General features: G+C 39.9%; 2 protein-coding genes across 15 annotated transcripts in view; one reads left to right on the top strand and one right to left on the bottom strand.

The window, feature by feature from the left end:
* The window catches only part of LOC109913613 (guanine nucleotide-binding protein G(i) subunit alpha-1), a 1,176,207-nt gene that overhangs the window by 644,721 nt on the left and 504,204 nt on the right, over positions 1 to 27,282 (top strand). The gene's annotated exons all lie outside the window — the stretch shown is intronic.
* magi2a (membrane associated guanylate kinase, WW and PDZ domain containing 2a) overlaps positions 1 to 27,282 on the bottom strand; it is a 569,288-nt gene that overhangs the window by 344,170 nt on the left and 197,836 nt on the right. For 12 of the 14 annotated variants that reach the window (XM_048610359.1, XM_048610360.1, XM_048610361.1 and 9 more), the window contains exon 2: positions 5,830 to 5,946. In XM_048610359.1, coding sequence (XP_048466316.1) covers positions 5,830 to 5,946 — 117 coding nt within the window. Of the gene's footprint in view, positions 1 to 5,829; positions 5,947 to 6,369; positions 6,642 to 27,282 lie in introns of those variants that run through there. The other 2 variants (XM_048610356.1, XM_048610357.1) reach the window with 2 other exon arrangements.

Raw genomic sequence — 27,282 nt, 5'->3', positions numbered from 1 at the left:
AACAAGTTCAGTTGCCACTTTTGTCCTCAATAGCTCTATTTTTGAAGATCAAATCCAATAAATTGTGCTAACTGCTCTTTCAATATCTCCTGCCCACTTGCATAAACCATTGCTCCAGAAACCCCACAACCTTCTGTCTGGGAAGTTGTGCTGAAATTGTGATAACTGTCCTACAATTAAATCAAGCAACATCCTGGCATGTTCTTCCATCGTCATCCCTAGGTAATTGCTGGGTCACTAGAGGTGGTGGCACTGAGAAAACACAGTAGCCCAGGGAATCTGCAATATTGATTCTCAATACCCTAAAGTCACACATATATTAAGTCAAACAGAGACAAAGAAATTTCATGTTGTAGCCATCAACCACCCTCCCTGAACTGATAAATTGGTACGCCTCCATATTGAATACCATTTGGTAATGAAGGCAGCAAAGGCATAAAACTTACATTGGGTGGGGAACTTCAATGTCTATCACCAAAAGGAATTTGATGGTGCCATAATTGATTGAGCTGGTCAAATTCTGACAGAGATATTTACCATAATGGCCTTTTGACTGTTGTTGTTTCAACTAACATGAGGAAAAGTCTACTTGACCTTATGCTCATCATCTATTTATCGCTGATGTAGCAGATCTCCATGACAATATGGTAGAAATGACCTTTGCCAGGTCCCGTGGAAATGAAGCCCCATCATTATACCAAGGATAACCATCATTATGTAGTGTGCCACAGCAACTGTGCTAAGTGGAATAGATGCAGAACAGATCTAGCAACTCAAAACAAGGCACCATGATGCACTGTGGGTCATCAGCAGCAGCACAATCATATTCAACCACAATCTGTAACCTCATGGTTCAGCATACCCCTCACTCTAGCATTACCATCAAGCCTGGGGATCAACTCTGGATCAAAGAAAAGTGCTGGAGAGCATACCAGCTGTAGAACTAGGCATACCTAAAAATGAGACAACACAGTGTGGAGCTGGAGGAACACAGCAGGCTAGGCAGCATCAGAGGAGCAGGCAAGTTGACGTTTTGGGTTGGGACCCCATTTCTGAAGAGGGTATTTATTTCCAAGTTGAGACAGTGAGTGACTTGGTGGGAACTTGCCTGTGGTGGTGTTCACATGTATCTGTTGCCCATGTCCTTCTAGATTGTAGTGATCGTAGGTTTGGAAGGTGCTATCAAAGGAGTTGTGTGGTGCTGAACACTTGTTCTTTGAACTATCTGTACCCCTAGCCATGCTGTTCCTGTATAGTTAGAACACTGAAATCTATCTGACAAAGTGGAAAATTGCCCAGGTATTTCCTGCCCACAAAAAGTCTAGGTCAAATTAGCACCCAGTCAGTTTCTTCTTAATCAAAATGTGTTGGAATGTATATCAGAATACACACTGTACTGCAAATAAGATCCAGGATTTACAGGTGAAGATTGTGATGTAGAATCCAGGGCAATCAAATAGACGGGATCTTCCAGCATGCCACTAGACTACATGGGTTTATTAGGCAGTCATGCCATGTAACACTGTAAAATACAGCAGTAGCAACTGTAAGAGTGCCAGGGGCAGGTGAGCCAGTTGCCATATGCCTTGTCGCTTATAAAGGGCAGGTGACCATCTACCATTATTCTTATGTGGTTTTCTATTCAGATATTTGAAATGCAGATGCACATCTCTGGTTAACAACGTACTGGACTCATTTTAATTTAAGCTACTCAGCAGGAAACTGATAAACACTGCCCATTTTACTCTCTGCCAGATTTTACTTTCCATGAAGTCTAAGGTAACATCACATGATTTGAAACAACAGGGGCCTGACTTGAGCCTGTCAGTTTCTTGTCAGGAAGATTGGATCAAAATTACACTCTATATAGTTGCCCATAATCTGGAAGCATTTCAACATCTTGCAACTGTATCAAGTGTCAGCCATACAGAGTACAATCATATTACCATAACATTTTGGTAGCTGCTGCACACAACTTCTCCTTACAATCTTGTACAATATTCTACATGCTGATATCTAATATTTCTCTTGAATAGAGAAACATTCAGCTTCTTTGAGGTCTAAACATAGATGTATCATGATAACTCCTCTTTTCAACATTACGATTTTCTCTGTTATTTTAAAGTTATGCTGTTTATGTATTGCATATTATATTGCGTATAATACTGAACCATTTTTGATAAGCAGAACTGGCACTGCAGAATTAATGGATTGGCGAGAGTGAACATGTACAGAACTTATGGAGACCAAGTCCTACTTCCACGTTGAGAATTCCTTACATCATGTTGTGTGGCACAATTACCACGCTAAATGGCACAGACTTCGAATAGATCTAGCAGTTCAAGATTGGGCATCCATGAGGCACCATGGGCTATTAGCACTAGCAGAATCTGGTTGCCAAGTCTACAAAATGTTAAAATCTCCAACCACGGAAGACTAAAAGGTAGCATCTTCCAATCCTTTTTACAATGTCACATTTTTCATTAATCATTCATCATTCAGCTTTGTAATTTCATCATCAACTATACCAATGGCCTTCAGCAGGACTGTGTAACTTTAAGACAATTTGCTTTGTACAATGAAATTTTTATCACCTGAATTAACACCATTTCAATACTCTGATTAGTAACATTAGATTTTGTTAAGGGGATGCAAAAATGTTACTTTTTTAAATCTGCTGATCCATTAACTTTTGAAAAACTATTGTTATATCACATTCCATGTTGAATCTCATTGAAGTCCTTTTTATGGAAGGGTTGTACAGCAACGAAGGGTTTGTCATTCAAAAATACGTCTATACTAAAATAGATTACTCCTGCTATGCCATATGGAATCACCATTCTTTTCTATGATCTCAATGTATTGCCATCCATGAACATGAAAGAAGTAGAAATTTCATACTCTGCATTTATTTTGATCCTTCCTAATGATTCTAAATAACATTTTAAGCAATCTATTCCACATATGGTCTAAATGCAACCACTATCAAACATGGTGCAATTAAATGAATCTGTAACAAATAGTCTAGTAAGGAATGCAAGGCTTTTTAGGATTAGTACGATTAATCTTTACATTAATTTTCTTCAATTTCTGAATTGTACATCGCTTCAAAAACTCTTCCTCTACTTTGGGTGCTTCATTGTGTAATAATGTTTGGATCACATTTGAAGGACCAGTTAACTGCTACCCAGACATTCATTTATCTATTATTCCTACTCCAGTCCTGCAAGGTGTACGTACTATAATTGCTCATCATAATTCCTTCTGTCTCAGGTTCTTTCATTTGACTGATGCCAGCACCCTGCATCCGAATGCTCTCATAATGGTGTAATCATTAAATCTTCCATCCTTTGTGACACTGTTTCATGTCCCAATTGTGCCATCAAGGCTGTTGAAAACAACTGCATCCCCAATAATTTGTTTTAAAGCAGCAGCTTTTGATCCAAAAGGATGCCTTTTGCTAAGAAACAAATTCAACTTGAGATAAAAAGGGTCTCCATACATGCCGTATTAGTATAACACAGTAATTTTAATGCAAGCATAAATTTAGAAATTTTCAGATTGAATTTCTGCAATTTTTTTTTAAAAAGTTTCTTAAAGTCCATTCATTCATATTCCTCTGGAATGACCCTGCATCTTTTGAAAACTGTGATAATCTGACCGTGCCTTGTTGACATCTAATGGCTACTTTTGCTTGTAAATTTCATCCATAAAGCTTAACAAAAATTCAAAAACTTCATGAGTGTCCCACTGAGGTGTATTTGGCTCACAAAATACTTGTTCCTAAGTTTTTCTTCAGAAATGCCAATGTTATACCTTGTCTTCTCTTCCATAAGACATAATCTATGTCCCCAATTCATTTTTCAACTGATCATAAAGTTCAGATTTAGAGAATTGTGGCCAGCAGAGGTAAACAGCCAGGGAAGCCACTCAATTTTGCATAATTAGTAGTGATTAAAGACAATTTAGGAGCAGCTTTGCCCAGACAGTATCATGATGTCAGAAGTCAGAGTGGTGCATTTAAAGTTCCTGCTTAAAATAAAAGAGTAGGGGTGATAAATGCTGTGTGAAGTGTCAATGAGAAGTGTGACTGGTGGAAAATGGGTTGGCTGTGCTGGAAGTAACCCATTTAAGACAGGAACTGGAGGCATGATGGCTAATTGAGAATGCAGAGGAGGACGTTCGTGTTATGAAATTGTTGAATTCAATGAAGCAACTTAGGACAATGATATTCCTCCAACTTACATTGAGCTTTGCTGAAGCACTGCAGCAGGCCTGAGGCAGAAATGCTGGCGTGGCAACATGGTGGCATGTTGAAAATAGCAGACAACAGGAAGCTTGGGGTAACTTTTATAGACAGAGCATAGATGTTTCCAGCATGGCCAAGCCATTTTCTGCCATGCATACTTCTCATTTGCACCCTACCCAGCATTTATCTCCGTCTGGCCTATCATCAGCAATCTTTTTGTTTGCCTGTCCTTTTTTCTTTCTCTCTGGGCACAACCTCCATCCTCTGGACTCTACTCCCCATCATCAGCATTAAAACCACCCTTTCCCAGCTGCTTTCAGTTCTAACAGAGTCAATGTTTCCATATCAACAGATGCTGCTAGACCTGCTGAGTTTCTCAAACACTGTTTTGGTTTGTAACTAAAATTTATTGTTAATATAATTTTGCTGGATCAAATTCACCATAAATGCATCAATCCTGACTCAAGGGCAGTTAAGCGACCGGAGAAGCAATTAATGTGGCATGGGTTAAGTCACTTTCTATTTTGCCTTCCAGTCATCTTTGAGGATGCACCCCCCCGCCCACCCAACCCCCGGAACTTCTTCCCAGTGTACTCAAAAACAGAGAATGGAAATTCATGAAGTATTGAATTCTTATACACAATTCTTTCTTCAGTGGAAGTAAAATAAATTTAAAGAATGATTTTAATTATAACAGTGCATCTTTAGTAAATGATTTCCAAAATTTTGTTCACCCAAAATCCTGTCTAGATATTCAGAACTCAAGAAATCAAAGTAATTAAGTTGGATAAAATAGTTTACTACTGTTTTGTACTACAGTACTGCTGACTCAAACCTTTAAAGATGAAGTGGAACTGTATGCAACTACAACATTCTATATACATTAAATCATAAACCATTCAACTTAATTTTTGTGAAAGTCTAGCTGCCATATTGAAAGTAGAATAATTGAAGATATGATGTCAACATTGGTACAATTTATTTTAACAGCATAACAGTATCTGCATGCAGGCTCCCAAAATATGTCCATTCTCTGAGATTTGTTCGAGTTTTCAATGCGCCACACTTGTTTGTTTGGAATTCATGGTTTGTTACTCAATTTTGAACTAATTTCAAAGTCATTAGTTAAACTGAAACATTATTTTCATTTAATTATTATCCATGTTGTACTTTTTTCTTATATATCATCTAGAATCTTGCACATGGTACCAATTCATTTTCTAAAAGCACATTATACTTAACACAACTTCCTCCATGTAAACAAACAGACGCCTCAATATTATATATTTGGGAAAATAAATGTTTTCGATTAGACCATTCTCTCCACCCTTTGTTATTAATTATGATACTATTCCACAACAAGACTTTACACTAAAAAAATGTAGAATATAAGGAAGGGTCTTGACAGCAATGAACGTAAGGACCTGATGAATAAACACTCCTATTTTCAAAGATTCATATCGTCTCAAATCATTTACGTATACTATTTTATTAAAAACTAATTCTCAATTATAAGACAGATATACTCCTGTTTAACCATTTCGTTTCTGCTAAACTCATGCAAGAACACCGGTACTTACAGGGTACTGTCCGTAAATAGAGGTTATCACGGATAATCTGCTGAAGCTCGTGGTCAACCGAACCTTTCTGGAACCGTAAATTGAGGTAGTGACGAAGGTCCTTGTCAACAGTGCCCCCTGCAAAACAGAAGAAGGGTTACATCTCGTACTCCTGGAAATAGCACAGCCGAGAGACAGTAAAGAGTGTGTAGCGTTGGCTGAATTCTCGGCGACAGGAGCCAGGTTTAACCAAATCCCACCCAGGTCTGTACCAGTATAGTCCTCGTCGTTAGCTCGTCTGCAAATAAATTATTCATGCAAAATATACAAGATTTGAAAGCCAATAAATCTCGATGTGGGTTGGTAATCTGGGTAGAACACACCAGAAACAACAATGATATGCTCCCTCAGTCGAGTGTCCAACCCACTCCATAGTCTGAAATGGAGATGAATTCCTTTCACTCTTTGTTGTATTTCACGCCTCAGAGCTATTGTGATTTAACCAAATTCTGGGACTAGTTTTAGAAATTCCTAGAGGTTTTTTATGCTCATGCGACTAACCGATTCGAACGTACGGTCAGCAGTCGGTCACTCCACTCCCACAGTGCAGGATCTAACCCATCGACAGGAATCTTCGGTCGTTGCAGGCTCGGCGCACACAAGAAAAGCGTAGAAACTCGACTACTGCCACCGTCTCACCACAGCACTGCTACTCCACTTGCACTCATTCTGGCTGCATTTTTTTTTTGCCTGGAAGCCCTGTTCCTGTTCACAGGTTGAGCGCTAACCTCCCCCTTGCCCTGTCTGTCGCTAATGTTACACCGTGTCCGTGCAGGCACCAAAGACACACAGCAGCAAGATCCCGAGGGAACAGCTCACAGCAATTCGCTCATTCCTATTGGCTGTGAAGCCGAAAAAGGATTCCATCAAGACATGAAGCCCGCCGACTGATGCAGATGCTTTCTGGCAGCCTGTGAAAATACCATCCGTACAACAACAGATGTACTCTGACGACTGACATAAGCTCGAATCACTCATATTATTGAGAATGCAATGACATACGGGCACGGGCAAACCATGATGTAATTGTGTAGAGACGATTCATTACAGTAACTTAGTGTGGCACCAAGCCAGGCCATGGCATCAAAAAAAAATCCACCAAATGGATTGGTAAACAAGGGGCTTTAAGCTAACCCGCCCTCCGAGATCGGGACAAGTTCGGTAGGACTTCTGATTTAACGCTCCATTGACTTTGGCTAAGTTAAAATCGGTGGTTGAAATTTTTCACTTTTACTTGTTTTCAAATATGAAAAATGTGATAACAAGCAAACGTGCTGCCATGAGTTAGCTATTTTGTTTCATATACTGCTTGTAAAAATACAATGTATTTGGTTAACAACAAAACAAACGTCAGCATTTTTATCAATTAATATGCATTGTTTAAAGTGCCACATCTTATATCTGGCATCACAATAACTTTGTACTCCACATGTTTTTATATAAACTTCTCTGTAATGAAAACTAGAAATACAAACGTCATCTGGCTGCAAATATTGTTATTTTCTTATAAAACAAACTTCTTACATAACTGTGGAAACAACCGAGAAAAGTTCAGTTCAAACAAGAGTAAATAATTCGTATTTTTACATTGCCTCTCAGGATGTCAAAGGGACCCAAAGCACTTCGCGACAAACGAACGCCTACTCACGATTTGTGGCGTAAACACCACAATCAAATACACCCCTCACCACCCTACACCTGGGTCCATTCGGGTGGACTCTTCTCCATTCTGTCATGAAATAGTCAAAAAGGCGAATGGATGCTAGTCCTTTTATTTAATAGATACACAAGCAGGTCCAAATCGGGCTTCAGTTATATAAAGCTCCCATTAAGATAATTTTGAACTATACTTTAGGCTTTGATGGGAATGCAAGAATATAATTACAAAGGGGAATACACAAACCCTATTCCCTAGAATTTATAAGATTATGGGTTATTTGATCAAATTTTGAAGATATTGAAGGGAGTGCATGAGGTAGCTAAAGACAAAGAAAAACGTTTCTGGTAGGGGAGTCCAGGACCTGGGAAAATGTCTAAAAATTAGAGTCAGAACCTTCAACAACTACTACTTATATTGTACATTTAACATTATGAGGTAGGGGGAGGGGAGACCTACCGCATCCCAAAACCAGCCCAGCTCATCCCCGCCTCCCTAATCTGTCCTTCCTCCCACCTATCCCCTCCTCCCACCTCAAGCCCCACCCCCATCTCCTACCTACTAACCTCATCCTGCCTCCCTTGACCTGTCCATCCTCCCTACCTCCCCACCTACACTCACCTTTACTGGCTCCGTCCCCACCTCTTTGACCTGTCTGTCTCCTCTCCACCTATCTTCTCCTCTATCCATCTTCTATCCGCCTCCCCCTCTCTCCCTATTTATTTCAGATCCCCCTTCCCCTCCCCCATTTCTGAAGAAGGGTCTAGGCCCGAAACGTCAGCCTTCCTGCTCCTCTGATGCTGCTTGGCCTGCTGTGTTCATCCAGCTCTACACCTTGTTATCTCAGATTCTCCAGCATGTGCAGTTCCTACTATCTCTAATCCATGATCATTTTGAAAGTTGAAACAAACTCAAGGGACTAAATGGCCACTTGTTCCTACATTCCAATATTCCTAACTCAATTTCTGTTTATGCAAATACTGCCTGAGCTTCTGTTTATTTCCAGAAATTTCTGTTTCTTTGATAAAATAATAGCTTTTTATAACCTGCACTAAATTGAAAATTGATATTTATCACAATTATCTTACAGAGATAGTACACATAATCAATATTTAACATATTTGTGAAATCTCAATTGTCTTTTTGCTAGTGTGATCAGATGTATTTGTACCAAATAACTACACACATGCTTAGTCAAGTACTTGGGCAATTCTTTTTGAATTGTATACATCTTGCCAGGAGGGGATCAGAGACTCAGTTCAATTTCAGGAGAACTTCTCCTGAACAAAGGAATTACACCAAAATATAATTTCCCTTTTTCTTCTGATGATTTTATTCATGCACATACAAACACAAAAAATTGACCTGCCAAGAGAAAAAAAATGAGATGATTGACAATATCTATATTTTCAAATTTGAGAAACAACAAAATAAAATGTTATGGAGGAAAATAAACCTGATTTATGTGCCCACAAAAGAAGGTGTGCATGGTAAACATGTGAAAAGGTACCATATAGTGCCATACCAATTTCCTAATACCAAATGCAGTAGATCATTAACCTGAACCAAGTAGGGCCTATGAACCAATACTATATAAGTGGGAATACATTTCCATATTTTAAAACAATCTTTTGAGAAAGATTTAGACCTTTCCCAACATTTTATTCATGTACTCAATTACAAAGCATACCTCGTGCAATCCAAATTATTGTCTTATTCTGATCATATGCAGAATGAATTAGTTGCTCACCTCAGAATTTTTTTTTCAATTTACACATAGAAAAATATAGAGGCTGCAACCTTTTGAATACTGATGGCCAAAGGAAAGAACACTGGAGAACAGGATCCTCAGTATGATTTCAACTGGCAATAGCCCAGATGTATGCAACATTCATAGTTTAATACTTAAGAAGTGGCATCATATGGTGAGTTACTTTTCATGGATATAATTCCCTTAAGAAATGGCATTATGTGCATAGTATGAAAACTGCAGATTGAAAAGAAAGATATTGTCTGCAAATGATTAGTCTGCAACATCATCTGTTGATAAATGGCACAAAATATTGTGCTGATAGCTGAATTATCACAATGTTTATCCTAGGAATTTCAAAGCTTTCATAAAACTCTGTGAGCCCCTCAGCAACATTTCAACGTTGCAATTAATTTAGTCATCAACATCTCAGACAGGCCTCAATTAGCAGTGAACAATTAATTTATCAATTCTCACTTAATCTTAATGTCATATCTGGAATTGCAGTCACACTGTCCTTAGTTCTAGGCCAGGAGGCCCAGGTACAAATCCTAACTACTCCAGAGATGTGCATTTACATTTATGAACAAATTTATTAGAAAGTATCTTCAATATAACTGGTGTTTTTGGAGTTCTATATGGTGCAGAGGTCATGTTCAAACTTCATGCCAAGAGGCCCAGGTTCAAGTGCCACCTGCTTAACTGGTGTGTAATAACATCTCCGAATGGGTTGATTAGAAAATATCTAAGTCATACCTGGAAGTGGTTAATTAAAAGTTGACACAATTACTTGATGAAGTATCAAAGAAACATAGCCTTCTCACATAGGATTCCTTATTGACATTGATGTAGCTATGTAATTTGGAATAGACATACTGAATCCAATGTTAGCAAGTATTGACAGTCATTCACCAGAATTGGTGACAAGGTCAGCATCTATTCCTTGAGAAGGTGTAGGAGGCGATGGGCTCTATGAAATTCAACTTTACAAAACCTTGTGATCGTTGTGGGGTGGGGTAATCACAATTCACTGACAAAACTTAGAATTTCAATCCGGTCAGGTTTTTTATATACTCATTCATGGGAATGAGGACATTGGTGTCTAAGCTTGCATTTATTGCCCATCTCTAATTGCCCTGCAGAAGGCAGTGGTGAGCTCCCTGAGATGGAAGAATACTGACATTTGTTCATGCAGTGTTGCTTTTTTACATATAGGTGATGAGACCTTTGAATAGAATAGGGCAAAATTACTGAACATTGTTTTCAAGCAATAGATTTGTTACGTGTCTCGTAAACAATGCTTTTCTCAATATGCATTATACATCTATGGGAAGTGAAAGGAAATTTAGTCTTCACTTTTTCAGCCCCTTGGTTTACTTCAATCCTGATTTAACATTTGCAATTTTGTGTACATATCTAAGTACATAGGAATAAAGACATATGTTATGAAAGTCTTCAATAGTAGTTGCAGTCATGGCAGGAAGAAATTTCAGAAAACCATAGTCTGCAACTTGCTGGAGCAAAGCATGGCACATCCTGCACCCTGAATTGCATGTTCTTCCTCACCCTTCAGCTTTGATTAATTTTATGGCATAAACTGGAATTGAGAAATGATAATGGAATCAACAGGACATCTGTGATCTGGGTGAATGATGGAAACAAAACTTTAATCAGTACAATTTAATGGCAGAGAAAGCATAAGAATAAACAAAGAGGGAGCAAATAGGGTGGAAGTGAGTCAAATTAGAAAAAGAAGAAAAAATAGAGGGAAGAAAGAGAAAGTGAAAAGGGTTAAAAAAAAGTTTAAATTCCTCTAGAAGCAATTTACTGCCCAGAGAGAGACTACATTTTTAACACTTCCCTTTTAAAGGTTAAGTGGTATTGCAGGAACATAAATATCATAATAAAGGTTCCTTATGCAATAAAATAGCAGCCTTATCTTTCCGCAGTGAGTGTTATTCATATTTACAGCAACATATTTCTTGACATTCATTGGGAGACCAACAGTAAAATTCTATTTTGTGATGCTAATGGGCACAGCAGTGTAATCACAGCAATTTCTTGCAATTTGCATTTCGTGGCATATAATTTCCTGTCATAAATTGCAGGATTTAAAGAAATAATTAATAACAGAAAGCACAGTGAATACAATGTTATATTTCCAACCAATGTTTCATACATTTCTTAGCTGAAAGCAGACATCAGAAATTGAATTCTAACAATAAGCAAAAATACATTCTTTGTATCATAATATTTGCATGTTCCACACAATGGGGTAGATAGAATCATAGAGATGTACAGCACAGAAACAGACCCTATGGTCCAACTTGTCCATGCCAATCAAATATCCTAACTAATGTAAGATAACAAGATGTAGAGCTGGATGAACACAGCAGGCCAAGCAGCATCAGAGGAGCAGGAAAGCTGGCGTTTCGGGTCTAGACCCTTCTTCAGAAAATGTAGATGGGTGTTCAGAGGTGGGGAGATGTTTTTGGAGCATACATATGCCTAGAAATTGGATTTTCAGGTGTGACTACTAACATTAAGGTGTTATGAAACTTCAAGTGCTCATCCAAATCCTTTTTAAAGGTTATGAGGTTGCCTGCCTCAACAATCCCCCAGGTAGTACATTCCAGACTCGTAGAACCGTCTGGGTGAAAAAGTGTTTCCTCAAATGCCCTCTATATCTCTTATTTTTCACTTTAAAATTATGCCCCCTTGTTATTGTCCCTTCGATTAGGGAGAACAGCAATTATGCTCCCTACGTTGTTACCACATAGCCTGCCATTACACACCACCTGTTGTTAGTCACTAAAGTCCCCATTAACAACTATTCACCCTCCCAGCCTGGTCGTTATCAACTCTTTGTCTATCGAACTGCTCTTCTCTCTCTTTATTGTTATCTTTATTCTCTCTCTCTCTCTCATTTACTCCCTACTCCATCCCCCTCTCTTTTTTCTGCATATAAACTGACCTTTTCCCAAACACCATCAGTTCTGAGGAAGGGTCACCATACCCAAAATGTTAACTCTGTTTTTTCCCCTTCACAGATGCTGCCAGACCTGCTGAGCTTTTCCAGCAACTTTGTTTTTGTATCTGCTGTCCTTGTCTGACTATGTAGTAGGTGACTGGTGAGTTTTAAGGTTTTTATCTCCTTTAAACTGGGGTATTATTTAACATAGTACTGGGAAGATGCAAGTATTAAATTAATTTTATGCCATAATTACTTAATCTCTATCACATAACCACTGACAATCACTGAACGATATTTAAAATTTGAACAAAAATTAAAGAAAGATTGTAGGACAGGTGCTGAGTTGCAGCTGTTGATAGTAGGAACTGATGGACACTTATTTGATGCACAGAAACTAAATGAAGCGTCTGCAGCTCAAAGAATTTCAGCTCAGAGTTGATGAGCAGAGATCTGAGTTTTGGAGACTGATACCTCAAGGAGGGGTAAATTACCTCAACACTTAATTCCAGAAGGTGGCATTGTTAAGCTAAGTATTTCAGATTTGGTGCATGGTCAGAATCAGGAGGGGATTGTAAGAGTGGCAGTTATAGGAATACAAAAAGTAGCAATGAAACAGTTGTCTAACAGATTTGATGTTCTTGCAGTTTGTGTGGATGACAGCAAGGACTGCAAAGACAATGAGCAAATGAAACACAGCATTGCAGTTCAGGGAGCCATTCAAATGTGGGAAGCGAAAAGGAATTATAGAATGTGATTTTTGCCTCCAGCAAGATTTTAATTTACCTGATGCTGCAATGCTTATGTTATTCTTTGTCACATTAGAAACTTATACGGTATAGAAACCAAGTTGTTGGAAAAGCTCAGCAGGTCTGGCAGCATCTTTGAAGGAAAAGACAGAGTTAATGTTTCAGGACCTGAAACATTAACTCTATTTTTGCCTTCAAAGATACTGCCAGACCTGCTGAGCTTTTCCAGCAACTTGGTTTTTGTTCCTGATTTACAGCATCTGCAGTTCTTTTGGTTTTTATATGGTATAGATATTGGAGTGGACATTTATTATAGCTAACAATTATGGTAAAATATCATACCCCTGAGGCAGATAGTGTCTGGGTCAGTATTACATTAGTAAATTAAACACAGCAGCCTAACTCCAGTTTCAAGTGATTTTGGGGTAAGATGGATGTTCTGATACCTTTATACCTCAGGTCACATACTATGATACAGTGTTGATATCATAACCATGTCTCTTAAAGGTATACTGAAGAATGTCTGTGATTCATAACAAATAATTACAGTAAGGGTCAGTTAAAGAAAGACACTCTTCACTGCAGTTGTGAACTGGAGTGGGAGTGGAAAGATCCAGCTGTCATGATCCACCAATTACATAGATAAGACTAAGAGAATATTCTGCTAAGAGAATTTAAGAATTAGGGACTAAACTTAAAAAGTAATAATTATCTTGATTCTTACCTGAGCTAAAAGCAAATTGGCATAGGTTAAAAATGATCAGAATGAAAATACTTGGCTGAAATAATGGCATGGGAGAAATGGGTTTCAATTTATGGGGCACTTTATAAGGGGGAAAAGGGTGGAGCTGTATTATTGGATGCCTTGAACTGAACCATGCTAGGACCAGTGTCCTAATGAATTATATAATGAGGGCTGCAGAGAGGGATTTTAACTTAAATTGTGGGGAGATGGTTCATATGAAGGGAGATTTGGAAAATTTCAAAGTAGAGGACAAGGCAATAATGCAGGGTAATGTTGCACATAATAACCAAAGTACACAAGCATAAAAAAAACTGTAGCACAGAATAAGGAAAAATCTTCTTTTAAAAAGAGGCAGAATTAAGGGCTCCTCAGTGAAGTCTCTCTGCGGTACTCTATTGGATGCTCTTCCTCCTGTTTATCACTGGGGGTTTCTTCCAAGATCTGCTGTTCAGTCATGGTGACTGAGCCGATTTCTCTCAAAATGATGTGAGGGGCAAGTTTTTCAGAGTGGTAGGAGTCTGGAACATGCTGCCAGGGTGGTGGTGGAGGCAGATACGATCAGGGCATTTAAGAGACTTTAGATAAGCACATGATTATGCAAGGATTGGAGACATATGGTCCAAAGGCAGGCAGCGCAGAAGGGATTTGTTTAATTTGACATTATGTTCGGCATAATATCGAAGTCCGAAGGGCCCATTTCTATGCTGTACTGTTCTATGTTCTGAGGCTGTTTATGTGAATACATACAGCATTTGTAACAAATGAATTGATAATATAATTTAAATGGATGTATGATAGCCACTACAGAAACATGGTTACAAATTGACCACATCTGGAATCTGAATATTCAAGCATATATGACATCTTGTCAGGACAGGAAGAAAGGAAAACGAGAATAAGTGATTCTATTAATAATGGATGAGATAAGTAAGTAGTGACAAATTATCTTGGTTCAGATGATCAAAATTAGACCAGAATTTTCCCAGGTTCAGAATGCTGTGGACAATGGCAAATCAGTTGGGACAATATGGCGAGGAATGAAAACTTAGATTCCTGACACTAGAAAAACAAAATCTGATTTTGCATATAAGGTTTTCACTGCTAAGTGAGAACCTTGTTAGTAAGTGATGTGGTGCCTATTTGATGCATTAACATCTCATTATTACAAAACTTCACCTCCATTATATGCAGTTTGCTATTTTCTGAGGCAGTGGAGAGAAACTAAATTGCGACAGTTCCCAATATGAATGTTTGAGTTGGCAGGTGGCGGCTGGCAGCTGGCCATGACTGGGGATACCTACCTTGGCCAGCATTCCCCAAGGCTTCATGAACAGCGACCACCTTCATCCATGGAATCTAGTGTTGGACAAGCATCAGGCTCCCCACATCTCTGACTGAATTACAACACAGTTTTCCATTTGAATATTGCACCTTGGAGCTCATGAATATCTTTCACTGCAATGGTGCTGCCAGGCAGTTTTCCATTCAGTTTGTTTGCCAGCAATATTCAGTCCATGGAGAAGACATGCTAGTGGATAGCACCATGTTACATTAATGTTATGCCTGCAGCATGTGCCAGCAGCTTACCCAGCACGTACAGCAAATGTACTTCGATCACTTCGGCACATCACAAAGTGTAAGCTAAGTCTAAGTGGACTGTGATCAGTCATAGATTGCTGGCGCAGAGAATTGCAAGCATTGTCGGATATCAGTCCAGAGGCCTTGATATGATCTGTAGCTTAATGGAAGCATCCAGGGTCTGGGGCTGCTTCTGCTGTTTCTTATTCTTCGTCTTCTTCTTACTCTTCGTCTTATCCAGCAAGTGGACCACAGTCAGTCCTGCAGGTCCAGAGTAACCAGTCCAGTGATCAACAGTAAGTCAGTCAGGGATGTGCACAGATATTGGTCAGGAGTCTTGTTAGATCTCAGTCATGTCTGTCGACACAGTTGATCAGGCGTGTCTGGCCATGATCAGTCCTGGGAGTCTATCCACTGAAAGTTAAGGCGGTTTGTCAGAAGCCACTGCTTGGGAAAGTCAGTTGTGGGATTGGAGGCAACATGCTGGGATGCAGAAAAGACAATAGTTGTGAGGCGACAACTCAACATGGTGGCCAATGGTACAGCTTGGAAGGAGGCACAGGGTATTGCACAGAGGTGGGGCCATCAACAACATTCTCTATCACCCTGGCCTTGATGGTAGGGTGGTATGCATCAATGTTTGGCAAAATTTAAGTTGGATGTCTTTGACTCAGTTAAGTTGGGAAATGAAGTGTTTAAATAAAAAAAAAGTTGGGTGGGAACATGGCAGCATCAAACCTTTCAGGTTGACAGGGAGGGCAAGACAGAAAGGAATATGAGATTTAGAGGAGGAAACAGATTATCTACCTTTCATCTGACCATGTGCCTTTCATCATTATCTGAATCACAAGTGCACAAATAAAATGAAAAATGCCTACAAAGACACCTGGAAAGGATGGTGTAAGTATGTTTTTTTTTAATCTAAAGGAGCAGGCATCACATGATGCGAATCATGTGATACACTTCAAGTAGCCAGCGTTTTTAACCAAACCTAATTGCCCAGAGCACATTATGTATCAGCCACATTGCTATGAGTCTGGAGTCACATGTAACCCAGACAAGGTAAGGATGGCAGAGTTCCTTCTCGAATGGATGTTAGTGAGCCTGTTGTAAAAGCACATCAATCAACTATGGCTTTATGGTCCCTATGAGGCTAGCTTTTAATTTCACATCTTGATTGAATTTAAATTTCATCATCTGCCATGGTGGAATTCAAATCTATCTCCTCAGAACATTAGCCAGGGATTTTTAATTTCTTGTCTACTGACATTACCACTGTACCACCACCACCTCCATATTTCAGTAATCAGACACCCATGCCATATAGATTAAAAATTATAATCAAAGAATTTTGCATATATACTTTGTCTATCTTGATCAACTACGTTGACTAGAAGTCCTGGCCTCAAGAAATCTTGACCATCTCATTCAACATTACAAGTTATTCCTAGTAAAGTCTGTGAAGTACAAATAATGTCAAGTGAACTATAAAGTTTCATCTAAGTTTCACAATTCACAAAAACCTTTTAAGGTCTGAAACCATAATCAAGATCCAGGAAGTGTTCACCTCACACCTTAGACTATATAATGTGCACATCATTGTCCTACATGCAATGCTGCTTTGCTTGGGTGATCGGGGAGGGGATGGGATCAAGTTTTCATTCTTCCTACCACACTTATAACCTCTTGCTGTACGTGTGCTAAATGGCTTATACAGCATATGTCAGGCCAATGATGTAAAAGGGACATGTAGAAGCATCCCATTGCCCTAAATGTTTGAGGATGCTACTTAAATGCTATTTGTGTGTGCTGTGACTGATCATGGTATTGAGGAGATTTTTGTTTTAGTTATTGCCCATGTAGGCTGACTGGAATCATTGTTAATGGATCCAGGCACCAAAGCTGATGTCAGAGATAGTGAGAACTGCAGATGCTGGAGTCAGAGATAAGTGTGAAGCTGGAAGAACATAGCAGGCCAAGCAGCATCAGGAGCAGGAAAGTTGACGTTTCAGGTTGGGACCCCTGTCTCTTTGACTGCTGCAGTACAAATATCCAGAAATCCATGAGGAACACATGAAAGTCCAGGACCAGCAGAAATGTCAAGTGGATGTGAAGTAGACTTCTAATGCAGAGTTTTCTGCCAAAAGTGCTCTCAGGATGTAGCTAAAGTGCAGGAGACGCACAGTTATTCGTCTTCCATAGCATCTCCTGCAGATGAGAGGGGCTATGTCACTATATTCTTTAGAGGCCAGAACACTATCTTGACGCCCAGCCTATGTGTAATGTAATGCCTGCCTTCTTCCAGTGCAGCCAAAGAACGCCAGAAGATGTTCCCTCAACATGGATTTCCTATGCTTATCAGGTCTGTACAGACAGAGGGTTTAGCTGAATCCTTGGCTACTTTGATCCAGGCAGCTGGAGGATACAACAACAGTATGTGACGAACAAGTAAGATCTGTGAGACCCACAGCATTGTACTGAATAGGAAAATGAGGATCTTCATCAGTAGGAACATTAGCTTTACCATCTCGTAGTTCGGCATCACCAGCTGCAGCAACTCACGCAGTACTTGTTTGGCAACTGCTTTCAATGGAACTGAGTTGCATGCAGTCATCTTTCAGTGACTAATATGTTTTAATACTCAGACAGCAGCATCCCCTGTTTAATCCCAAATGCAAATATAGCGTAACTGTTTTTTTTTCTTTCATTGATTTTTTCTGTTACTTATTACAAGTTAAGGTTACATACTGATGGAAATTGTCCCAATATCTGATGCTCCCTCGTTCAATCATGACAGAACTTAATGCTCACATGAAAACTAAGGAAAGTATAAAACAATCACAATCGGTAGAGAAAAATTATTTTTTAAAAAATGGCCAACAACTGTTTGGCTTGATGGCCTGCATCCTAGCCTCATGAAGGAAGTGGCTGACAAATGGAGTATAATGTGGGAAAATCTGAGTTTACCTAATTTGCTATAAAGAAAAGAAAAGCGTAATATTATTTATATAGAAAGATGCTGCAGGACAGAAGGATCTAGAAATAAATTGTACATGTGTCATAGGAAAAAAAAAGGAGCAAGAGTAGCTCATTTCAGCATGCTCTACCATTCATTATGATCATGGCTGTTCATTCAACTCCTTAGCGCTTTTTCCTCAATAATTGATTCATTTAGCCCTAACTCCTTCATGAAATTATTATACAATGTTTTGGCTTCAACTGCTTTCTGTGGTAGCAAATTCAACATGTTCACCATTGTCTGGGTGAAGAAATTTCTCTTCATCCTATAGCTAAATGTGAACTCTGTTTCTAGACTTCCCTCATCATCAGGAACATCCTTCCTACATCTACCCTGTCTAGTCCTATTAGAATTCTTCAGTTTCTATGACAGCTCCCCCCCGCCTCACACCCCCAATTATTCTGAACTTCAGAGAATATAATCCCAAGCAATACAACCTCTCCTCGTACATCAGTCCTGCCATCCCAGGAACCAGTCTGGTAGATCTTTGCCACACTCCTTCTATAGCAAGAACATACTTCCTCAGATAAAGAGACCAAAATGGCACACAATATTCCAGATGTGGTCTCATCAAGGCCCTGTATAATTGCAACAAGACATTCTGCTCCTGTACTCAAATTTTCTTGCTATTAAGGCCAACATACCATTCGCCTTCTTGACCGCCTGCTGCACCAGCATGCTAATCTTTATAGTATAGCATAGCATAGTAATTTATTGTTACTTGTATTTATGAAAATTCAGTAAAATGTGTATAAGTTGCCATAATCTGGTGACATTTTAATTACATTCTTTAGAAAAAGAAATAATTCATGCAAAATTAAGACACATTTCACTTTTTTTTGTTTCATCCACAGCTTCTTAATTTCTTAAATGGTTACAGAATGCTGTTTAACTCTGCTGCTGCCAAAGCCATCCCTGAGGCTGTAAAAGCAAGGAGGAAGCACACTGAAGCAGCCCCCACTGCTGTGGACTGGATCCAGAGTGCTGCCTCATTGCCACCAAAACTCCAGCTGCCGCAATAGCCAGGAGACTATCCCAAATCTCGAGGACCGGGGTCCATCTCAACTTCTGAGGACCATCCAAATTAAGTCCTGAGAACTGAGAGATCATTCACTCTGTCACTGTTGCAGACAAGACCTTATTCATTGACACTGGAGCCATTGCTCAAGCAATACCTCCACAGCCGCGAGCAACAGACTGGATCTGCCACTCAACAGCTCGTCACAGCTGCACAAGGAAGAAAATATAAATTTGATTCAAAAGTTAAATAAAGTACAAAAAAGGAAGAAGGATGCTGTCAGTTACGCAAGAGGCAATAGACAGGCCCAGGAGCCCAAGCACTTCCTACCCTTCCACCTCTGCCCTCTTGAAGACGTTGGTGTAAAAAAAAAATCAGTAATTGGTGCATGAGGACACCAAGGTCTTATTGCACATTTCCCTCCCTCAATTTATAACTATTTAGATAATAATCTACCTTCCTGTTTTTGCTCCCAAAGTGGATAACCTCACATAATCCACGTTATACTGCACGTGACATGTATTGGCCCCACACTCAGCTTGTCCAAATCACACTGAAGCACCTTTCATCCTCCACACAGTTCACCCTTCCGTCCGGCTTTGAGTCATATGCAAATCTGGACAGTTTACGTTTAGTTCCCTCATCCACATCATTAATACATATTGTGAATACCTTGGGTCCAAACACTGATCGCTGGGTAACTCACTACTCACTGCCTGTCATTTGGAAAAAGACCCATTTATTCCTACTCTTTGTTTCTTGGTTTTCTATCCTTTCCATACACTACCCCAATTCTAAGCCCTTTACTTTAACACACTAATCTTTTATGTGGGTCTTTGTCAAAGGCTTTCGGAAAGTCCAATATCCACTGGCTTCTCCTCAACAACTCTACAAGGTACATTCTCAAAGAATTCCAGTAGATTTGTCACGCATGATTTCCCTTTCATAAATCCATGCTGACTCTATCCAATCCTGCCACTGTTTTCAACTGCTCAGTTACTGAATCTTTTACAATGGATGCTAGCATTTTCTAATGCCAACGGCAGGATAACTGGTCTATAATTCCTGTTTTTTAAAATTTTCTCTCCCTCCCTTTTCAGATAGATGGATTATACTATCTATGCTTCAATCTGTAAGACCTGTTCCAGAATCTATAGAATCTTGGAAGGTGACCACCAATGCATCCATTATTTATAGGGCAACTTCTTTGATACCCTGGGATGGTGGTTACTGGGCCCTAGGAATTTATGTGTCTTCATTCCATCAATTTCCCCAACACCATTTCCCACAAATATTGATTTCCTTCAGTTCCTCCCTGTCACTAAACTGTGTTCCCCAAGATTTCTGATATGTTATTTGTGTCTTCCTTTGTGAACACTAAACCAAAGTATGTGTTTAGCTGGCCAGTCATTTCTTTGTTTCTCATTATAAATTTCCCTGTTTCTGACTATAAGGGACCTATCTTTTTCACTTCATACACCTGAAATAACTCCACAGGGGCTAGTATCCCGTCACCCAGTCCTTGACAACAATTCAGCTCTGTCAGAGTGCGCAGGATGTCTGACACGCTTGTTCTTATCTGTCAGCCAAGGCTCCATGACTGGATCAGAAAAACAGTCCCAATCAGGGAACTCATATTCAATCAGGTCCACCTGGCTGACATCATTACAATCACTACATCCCTTGCCCTGGATCCAAGGACATAGGCTGATTTTTTTTTTGTAGCTCCTCCTGGGGCGTTTTAGCACTGGGTCAGGTTCCTCCAGCTCTGTCGCTAATATGAGCGGCGTGTAATGTACAGTGGCCCACCTCTCATGCTTGGTGCATCTCAGAAGAAATTTCACCTTTTCTTGAAGAGGCAAAGGCATTGAGGTAGCAACATCCGATATGTACGTCTCAGATTCTGTGGTATCTTCAACACTTGACAGAGAGGGAGAACCTACGGGTTCTACAGCAGTAAGAAAAGAGCAGCCAGGCATGCTTTGCTCCCACACTGTTTGCAAGTTTACAGCTTTCATTTGGTCCACATGCTTGATTAGGACTGTCGCAGCTACCTGAACTTTATACGTCACCGGATCTGACCTCATATTGACCATGCCTCTTATCCTTGCAGGGCCATTCACATGGTTCCTATACCAAACTTCAACTCCTGAAGTAAACGGTCTCTCTCTCTTAGTGGAGTCTTGTGTCTGGCATCGGTGTTCCCGGATGCCTTTGCATCCTCCCCCCAGGTCTGGTAAGATTAGATTTAAGCTGGTGCAGAGTCCTCTCCCATTAGCAATGTTGCTGGAGCTACCCCTTTAGTTGCCTGAGGGGTGGTCCTTTAATCCACTAAGAACCGGGATAGTTTGGTATCTACTGAAGCTGCAGGCTGTTTCTTTAAACCTGCCTTCAAGTCTGGACTGCTGTTTCTGTCAGACCATTGAATGATGGATGGAATAGAGCTGTCCTTATTTGTTGACTACCATTCGTCTTTACAAAATACTCAAATTCCCAGCTGGTAAACAATGGCCTGTTATTTGAGACCATTACTTCCAGGAGTCAGTGTATTACAAAAGATCTGGGCAGCTTTTCTATCTGTGCACTTTGAGTGGGCGTCCACAATGAGTAAAAAACACTGAGTCCATGCAAGAACCTTCAGAGTCGACATCTAATCGAGTCCAGGGTTCACCCGGACATTCCGACAAATGTGGGAGAGCTGGTGGCAGTAAATTTTGTCTTTGTTGACACTCTGAATACTGCCCCACCAACACAGCTCTGTCTGCATCCAATCCTGGCCACCAGACATGACCTGTAGCCAGCATCTACATTTTAGAAACCCCTGGATGACCCTTGGGAAGTTCAGCCAGTATCCGGCGGCAACCTTTGCTTGGGACAATCACTCTTGCTCCCTATAATGATATGCCATCCTCCACTGTGATCTGGTCTCTCCGGGTCCAAAAAGGTTTCAATTCTGGTTGTGACGGCCCTTTGGTTTCCCCAATCACCACCAGCTGTTTCAGTTTTGCCAGGACCAGATCATTCTGCGTCCAAAGTCTAATACTGTCAGCTGTGAATGGAAGTTTGCCCAGAAAATTTAAAACGATTGCAGCCTCTTCTAGTTACGGTATCACCAGTAGTGTATCTGCCAGCAACCAGCAACTCAATGCATCCACATTTACTACTTGGCCTCCTAGACGGTATTCCAACTTGTAATTATACACACTAAGTATTGGAGCTCACTGCTGAACTTGGCCTGAAGCTATGGGAGGTGTTGCCTTGTCCTCTTTAAGTAGACTTGGCAGGGATTTGTGGTGTTGATATTACAAACTTACGTCCGTAAAGGTACTAGTAGAACTTCTTGACTCCAAATATGACCGCCAAATTAACCTTCTCTATCTAGGCGTATTTACACTCTGCATTAGTCCTGGATGCTTATGCCATTGGGCATTCCTCTCCATTGTGCCACCTATGAGGTGATACTACCTGATGCCATACAGGGAGGCATCGCACGTTAATACCAGAGCTAGCTTGGGATCAAAGTGTGCCAACACCTTACAGGATGATAACTGTTTCTTCACTTCCTGAAAGCTATGGCTTGACTACGTGACCATTTCTGAAGCTGACCCTCTCTTAACAGTTGATGCAAAGGTGCCAGGATGGAGGTCGTTGAACGTATGAACGTTCCATAATAATTCACCAGCCCCAGGAAAGACCTAACCTCCGGTACAGACGTGGAAGCCGGGTAACCTTTGATCGCCCTCACTTTATCTTCCGATGGATGTAACCGGGTCTTTTCAACTCTGTGGCCCAAGTAGGTCACTTGGGGTGCCTGGAACACACATTTTTCTCTTCTAAGGCATACACCTGCCCGGAAGAAACATCTAAGGACTATGTCCAAGTTCTGTAAGTGCTCCTTGATGGTCTTCCCTGTTATTGGCATGTCATCTAGATAAATGGTGACCTGAGATAGACCTTATAAAATGTTCTCCATTGTCCACTGAAAAATTGCACAGGCTGACAATATCCCAAATGGCAGTCACGTATACTGGTACAAACCCTTATGGATATTAATTGTAGCATACTTCTGGTAATCCTCATCAAATCGCAATTGCAAGTACCACATGGCTCATGTCCAGTTTTGTGAAGGACATTCCCCTTCCAGCTTTGCGTATAAATCCTCAATGCAAGAGATTGGATATTTTTCCAGCTGCGAAAGGTGGCTTACCATTTGTTTAAAATATTCACAAAGGCAAACCAACTCATCGAGCTTCACAATTAGTACAACCAGTGCATTCCACAAATTGGACTGGTTTGATCATTCCTTCATTTTCCAGCCGTCTGATTTCTGCGTCTACTTTTGCCCATAATGCAAATGGCACTGGGTGAGCCTTGCAGAATCGTGGAACTGCTTCCCGGTTAACATGCAAGGTGACCTTGGCTCCTTTGATAATCCCTAGACCTGCCTGAAACATGTCCGGGTACTTAATTAGGACTTCACTCAAGCAGCCATTTTCTAACTGAAAAATGTTGAGCCAATCTCAATGAATCTTTCATTTTGCCCCATCAAGCTGGGACCCCAAGCCTTTTGATACAATCAGTGGTAACTGAATCAGCTGCTTCTCATAAGAGACCAGAACTGAAGTTGTACCCTTCACTGTAAAGGTTCCCCGGTATTGGTTCTCAGACTAGCCAACACATTATGCAAAACGGAGGTCTGGAGTTATGCAGGTTGGAGTCCAGAGCGAATCTTGTTGAAGATTAGTTCTGTGATCAATGAAATGGCTGTGCTGGTATTGATCTCAGTTAGAACTGGGTGACCGTTTAACCAGATGTTTATTTTGCTTGGCTCTGATGTGGATGTTGCTAAGCAGTTCTACTGTTCCAAACCAGATGTAGGTGGACTTTCCAGGGTGCGCACTCTCCTGGTTACTAGCCTATGAGTTCACTTAATCAATTTAAGTCTGGTGGGACTCTTGCTGTAATGAGTCCGCGTACCGGCAGCAACTACAATGGCTTGTTGGCCCGGATCCTGAAGAAAATGTTAACTATTTGGCTGAGGCTTGGCTCGGATCCTGAAGAAAATGTTAACTGATGCCTGAGGCTTGGCTGTGTTTTGGGGTTTTGCTGTGGGCTGACCCAGAGACCCTTTGCTCGGGATATGTCCTGAGTGAGGCTATGCAATTACTTTCACTCAAGTGGTGTTCCCCAAGATCAGTCGGACTGGCAAGGATGTCCAAATCCATCAGAATACCCTGCAACTCATATGCTCAACTTGTCACATTTTCCAATGATAAAGCCAGTTGTAGCACCTCTTTGAAGTCCAGTTGAGCTTCAGCTAATAGGTGCTTTTGCATGGATACATTATTAATCTTGTATACCAAACGGTCTGTCAGTATTTCATTAAGGGTTAAACTCAAGTCACATGCCTCTGCCATTCATCTTAACCTAATCAAAGATCCCAATACAGGTTCCCCTAATTCTCAACTTGCTCAATAAAACTGATAGTGTCTCAGAATTAGAGAAGGCTTGGGGTCATAATATTCCTTAATTAAATCAGTTGACTCTTTAAAGGTTTTATTGTCTGGTGCCTCAGGGAAATTTAGGTTCCTAATAGCCAAAAAAGCTGCGGATCCACTGAAGCAGAATTACTTGTTGCTTTTCATCTGCCCCGATGTCATTTGCCCAAAAAAAATAACACATTCTTTCCATGTACTTGGACAGTCTTCAACACCAGGATCGAACAAGTCAAGCTTCCCAAATAACAGCATGATGCCAGAAATGCTTACCCCAATTCAAAGACAACTGTTGTGAGCAAATTTCTTCAGGAGCGTGCTTTTCTCTCGTCACCACTGAAATAACTTCACAGAGGCCACTATCCCATAACAAAGTCACCCTTTAGTAACACATGAAGAGTCCCTGATACTCATCCAGCTCCTTTAAGATCCAGCTCTCAGAATGAACAAGATGTCTAAAACTCTCATACTAATCTGTCAGCCTGAGCTCCCTGATTGGACGAAATTAACAGTCTCATATTCTACTATGTCCACCTGCCTGACATTGTTACAATCGCTACAATACCTATAGAAACATTAATGGTCAGTTTTTATCTTTCTTGCAAGCTTACTCATGTACTATATTTTCCCTTTCTGAATCAATCCCTAAGTCTTCCTTTGCTGAATTCTAAACTATTCCTGCTTTCCAGGTCTGTTGTTTTTTTCTAGCCAATCTGCATGCCTCTTTCTTGGATCTGATACTATCTCTAATTTCCCTTGTAAGCCATATGTTGACCTCTCCTGTTTTGCTTTTGGGCCAGATAGGGATAAACAATTATTTCAGTTCACCCATGTGCTGTTTGAATGTTTTCCATTGCCTTTCCACTGTCATCCCTTTAAGTAAGGCTCTCCAATCTCTCATAGCCACCCCGTGCCTCAAACCATCATTACTTCCTCTACTTAAATTCAGGGCCCCAGTCTCAGAATCAACTACATCACTTTCCATCTTGAAGAAGGGTTAAGGGATCAGTTATGAACTTATTGAGTACTGGCTCTGTGGGTCAAATGGTTGTCCCTTGCTCTTATTTATCATGATTATTTTTGGTTATTTTTAATATATGCATAATTTTTAAAAGATCATTACCTCAAATGTCATTGCCCTTATCGCGTGTTGCATTTGGAAAATCTAAAAAGACTGTGCAATGAAATGAAGTGTGTTCTGAAATTATAAACTAAGTGTAGTCATACAAAAATAATTATTCAGTAATTGATATTCGGTGATATTGAAGTCAAAACCAATTGCAGTTTCAGGCAAAGTGGCTTTATAAGGCCCAGGGTACATGGATCATCAAATCCTCATTCAAGTATTATACATTCTGTTCGTAAATTTTCATTAATGAATTCTTTTATTCATATTTGTAATTGAAACTTCCTACGTAAACTTGTCATGGTGTAATTATATGCTTACTCCAATGGTGCTCCACATGGCTTCTGCCACAGAAGAATGTAATTAAATTATAACAAGTTTAAACAAGCAGTTTGTTTTGGTAAATGTGAACTTAACAATGTTAAATAGCAAAGGTGGCAGGATATGCAAACATAGTATTTTTAATCCTATGTTTTACATGCAGCAGCAATGAACAACTAAATAGTGTCAGCCATTTGATACCATTGCATATGACCACGAGTTTGTACTGGACCGTCAGTGCGATTCCCTCCACAGGACATAATTAGTCAATTAAAAAACAAACAATCTCCACTGAGACACGCAGAATCTGAACAAGAAATTGCAAGTTAGAATTAACTAATTCAGTATGTTTCACATTCTGTACATGATTTAGAGTGGAAAGCAAAGAGATAGAAATTTGAAACAGAAAGATTCTCCAACAATGACTAAAATTGTAAGGAACGAAATTTGATACTTTTTGATACTACATTTCAGTGCTACAGACGTTATTTGTTAATAATGAAGCCTCAACATATGGATAAGAATTTAATTACATTGTAATGGGAAAACCCTAACTTTTACTAGTGGATAGGGTAGCTTTCTGCTAATTGGTATAGCCACTTCAAAGCATTCCATGTGTTTCAATGCCATGCTGCTCAGTGAGCTGCTATTATATAGCAATCACTGGGGTACTATGCTAACTCTGACAGTAAATTTCCAATATGTACATGCACAGTTAAACGTGGATTTGTGCAAAGTTTCTGGTTGCTTTACACTTGCAAACCGTGAATGTCTCCCTGTAATTTTTATTGGAAAGTCCATGCCTCAGTGTTTGAATCATGAATTTCTTAATAAAAATTAAATAGTTGCTGTTGTGAAGAAAATGGATGGAAAAAAAATAAAAAAAGGAATTTTTTTCTTGGCTTTCCTTGCACTTTTCATTCAGTACAGCTGGAAGGGAGGTGTTTGCAGTGTTTTTGTCACTGGACAAGCAATCCAAAGTCCG

The sequence above is a fragment of the Rhincodon typus genome, chromosome 22 (assembly GCF_021869965.1).
Source record: "Rhincodon typus isolate 14 chromosome 22, sRhiTyp1.1, whole genome shotgun sequence".
In the NCBI taxonomy this organism is placed as follows: domain Eukaryota; kingdom Metazoa; phylum Chordata; class Chondrichthyes; order Orectolobiformes; family Rhincodontidae; genus Rhincodon; species Rhincodon typus.
Note: the sequence above shows the minus strand (reverse complement) of the source record. Positions and strands in the feature narration are given on the sequence as shown.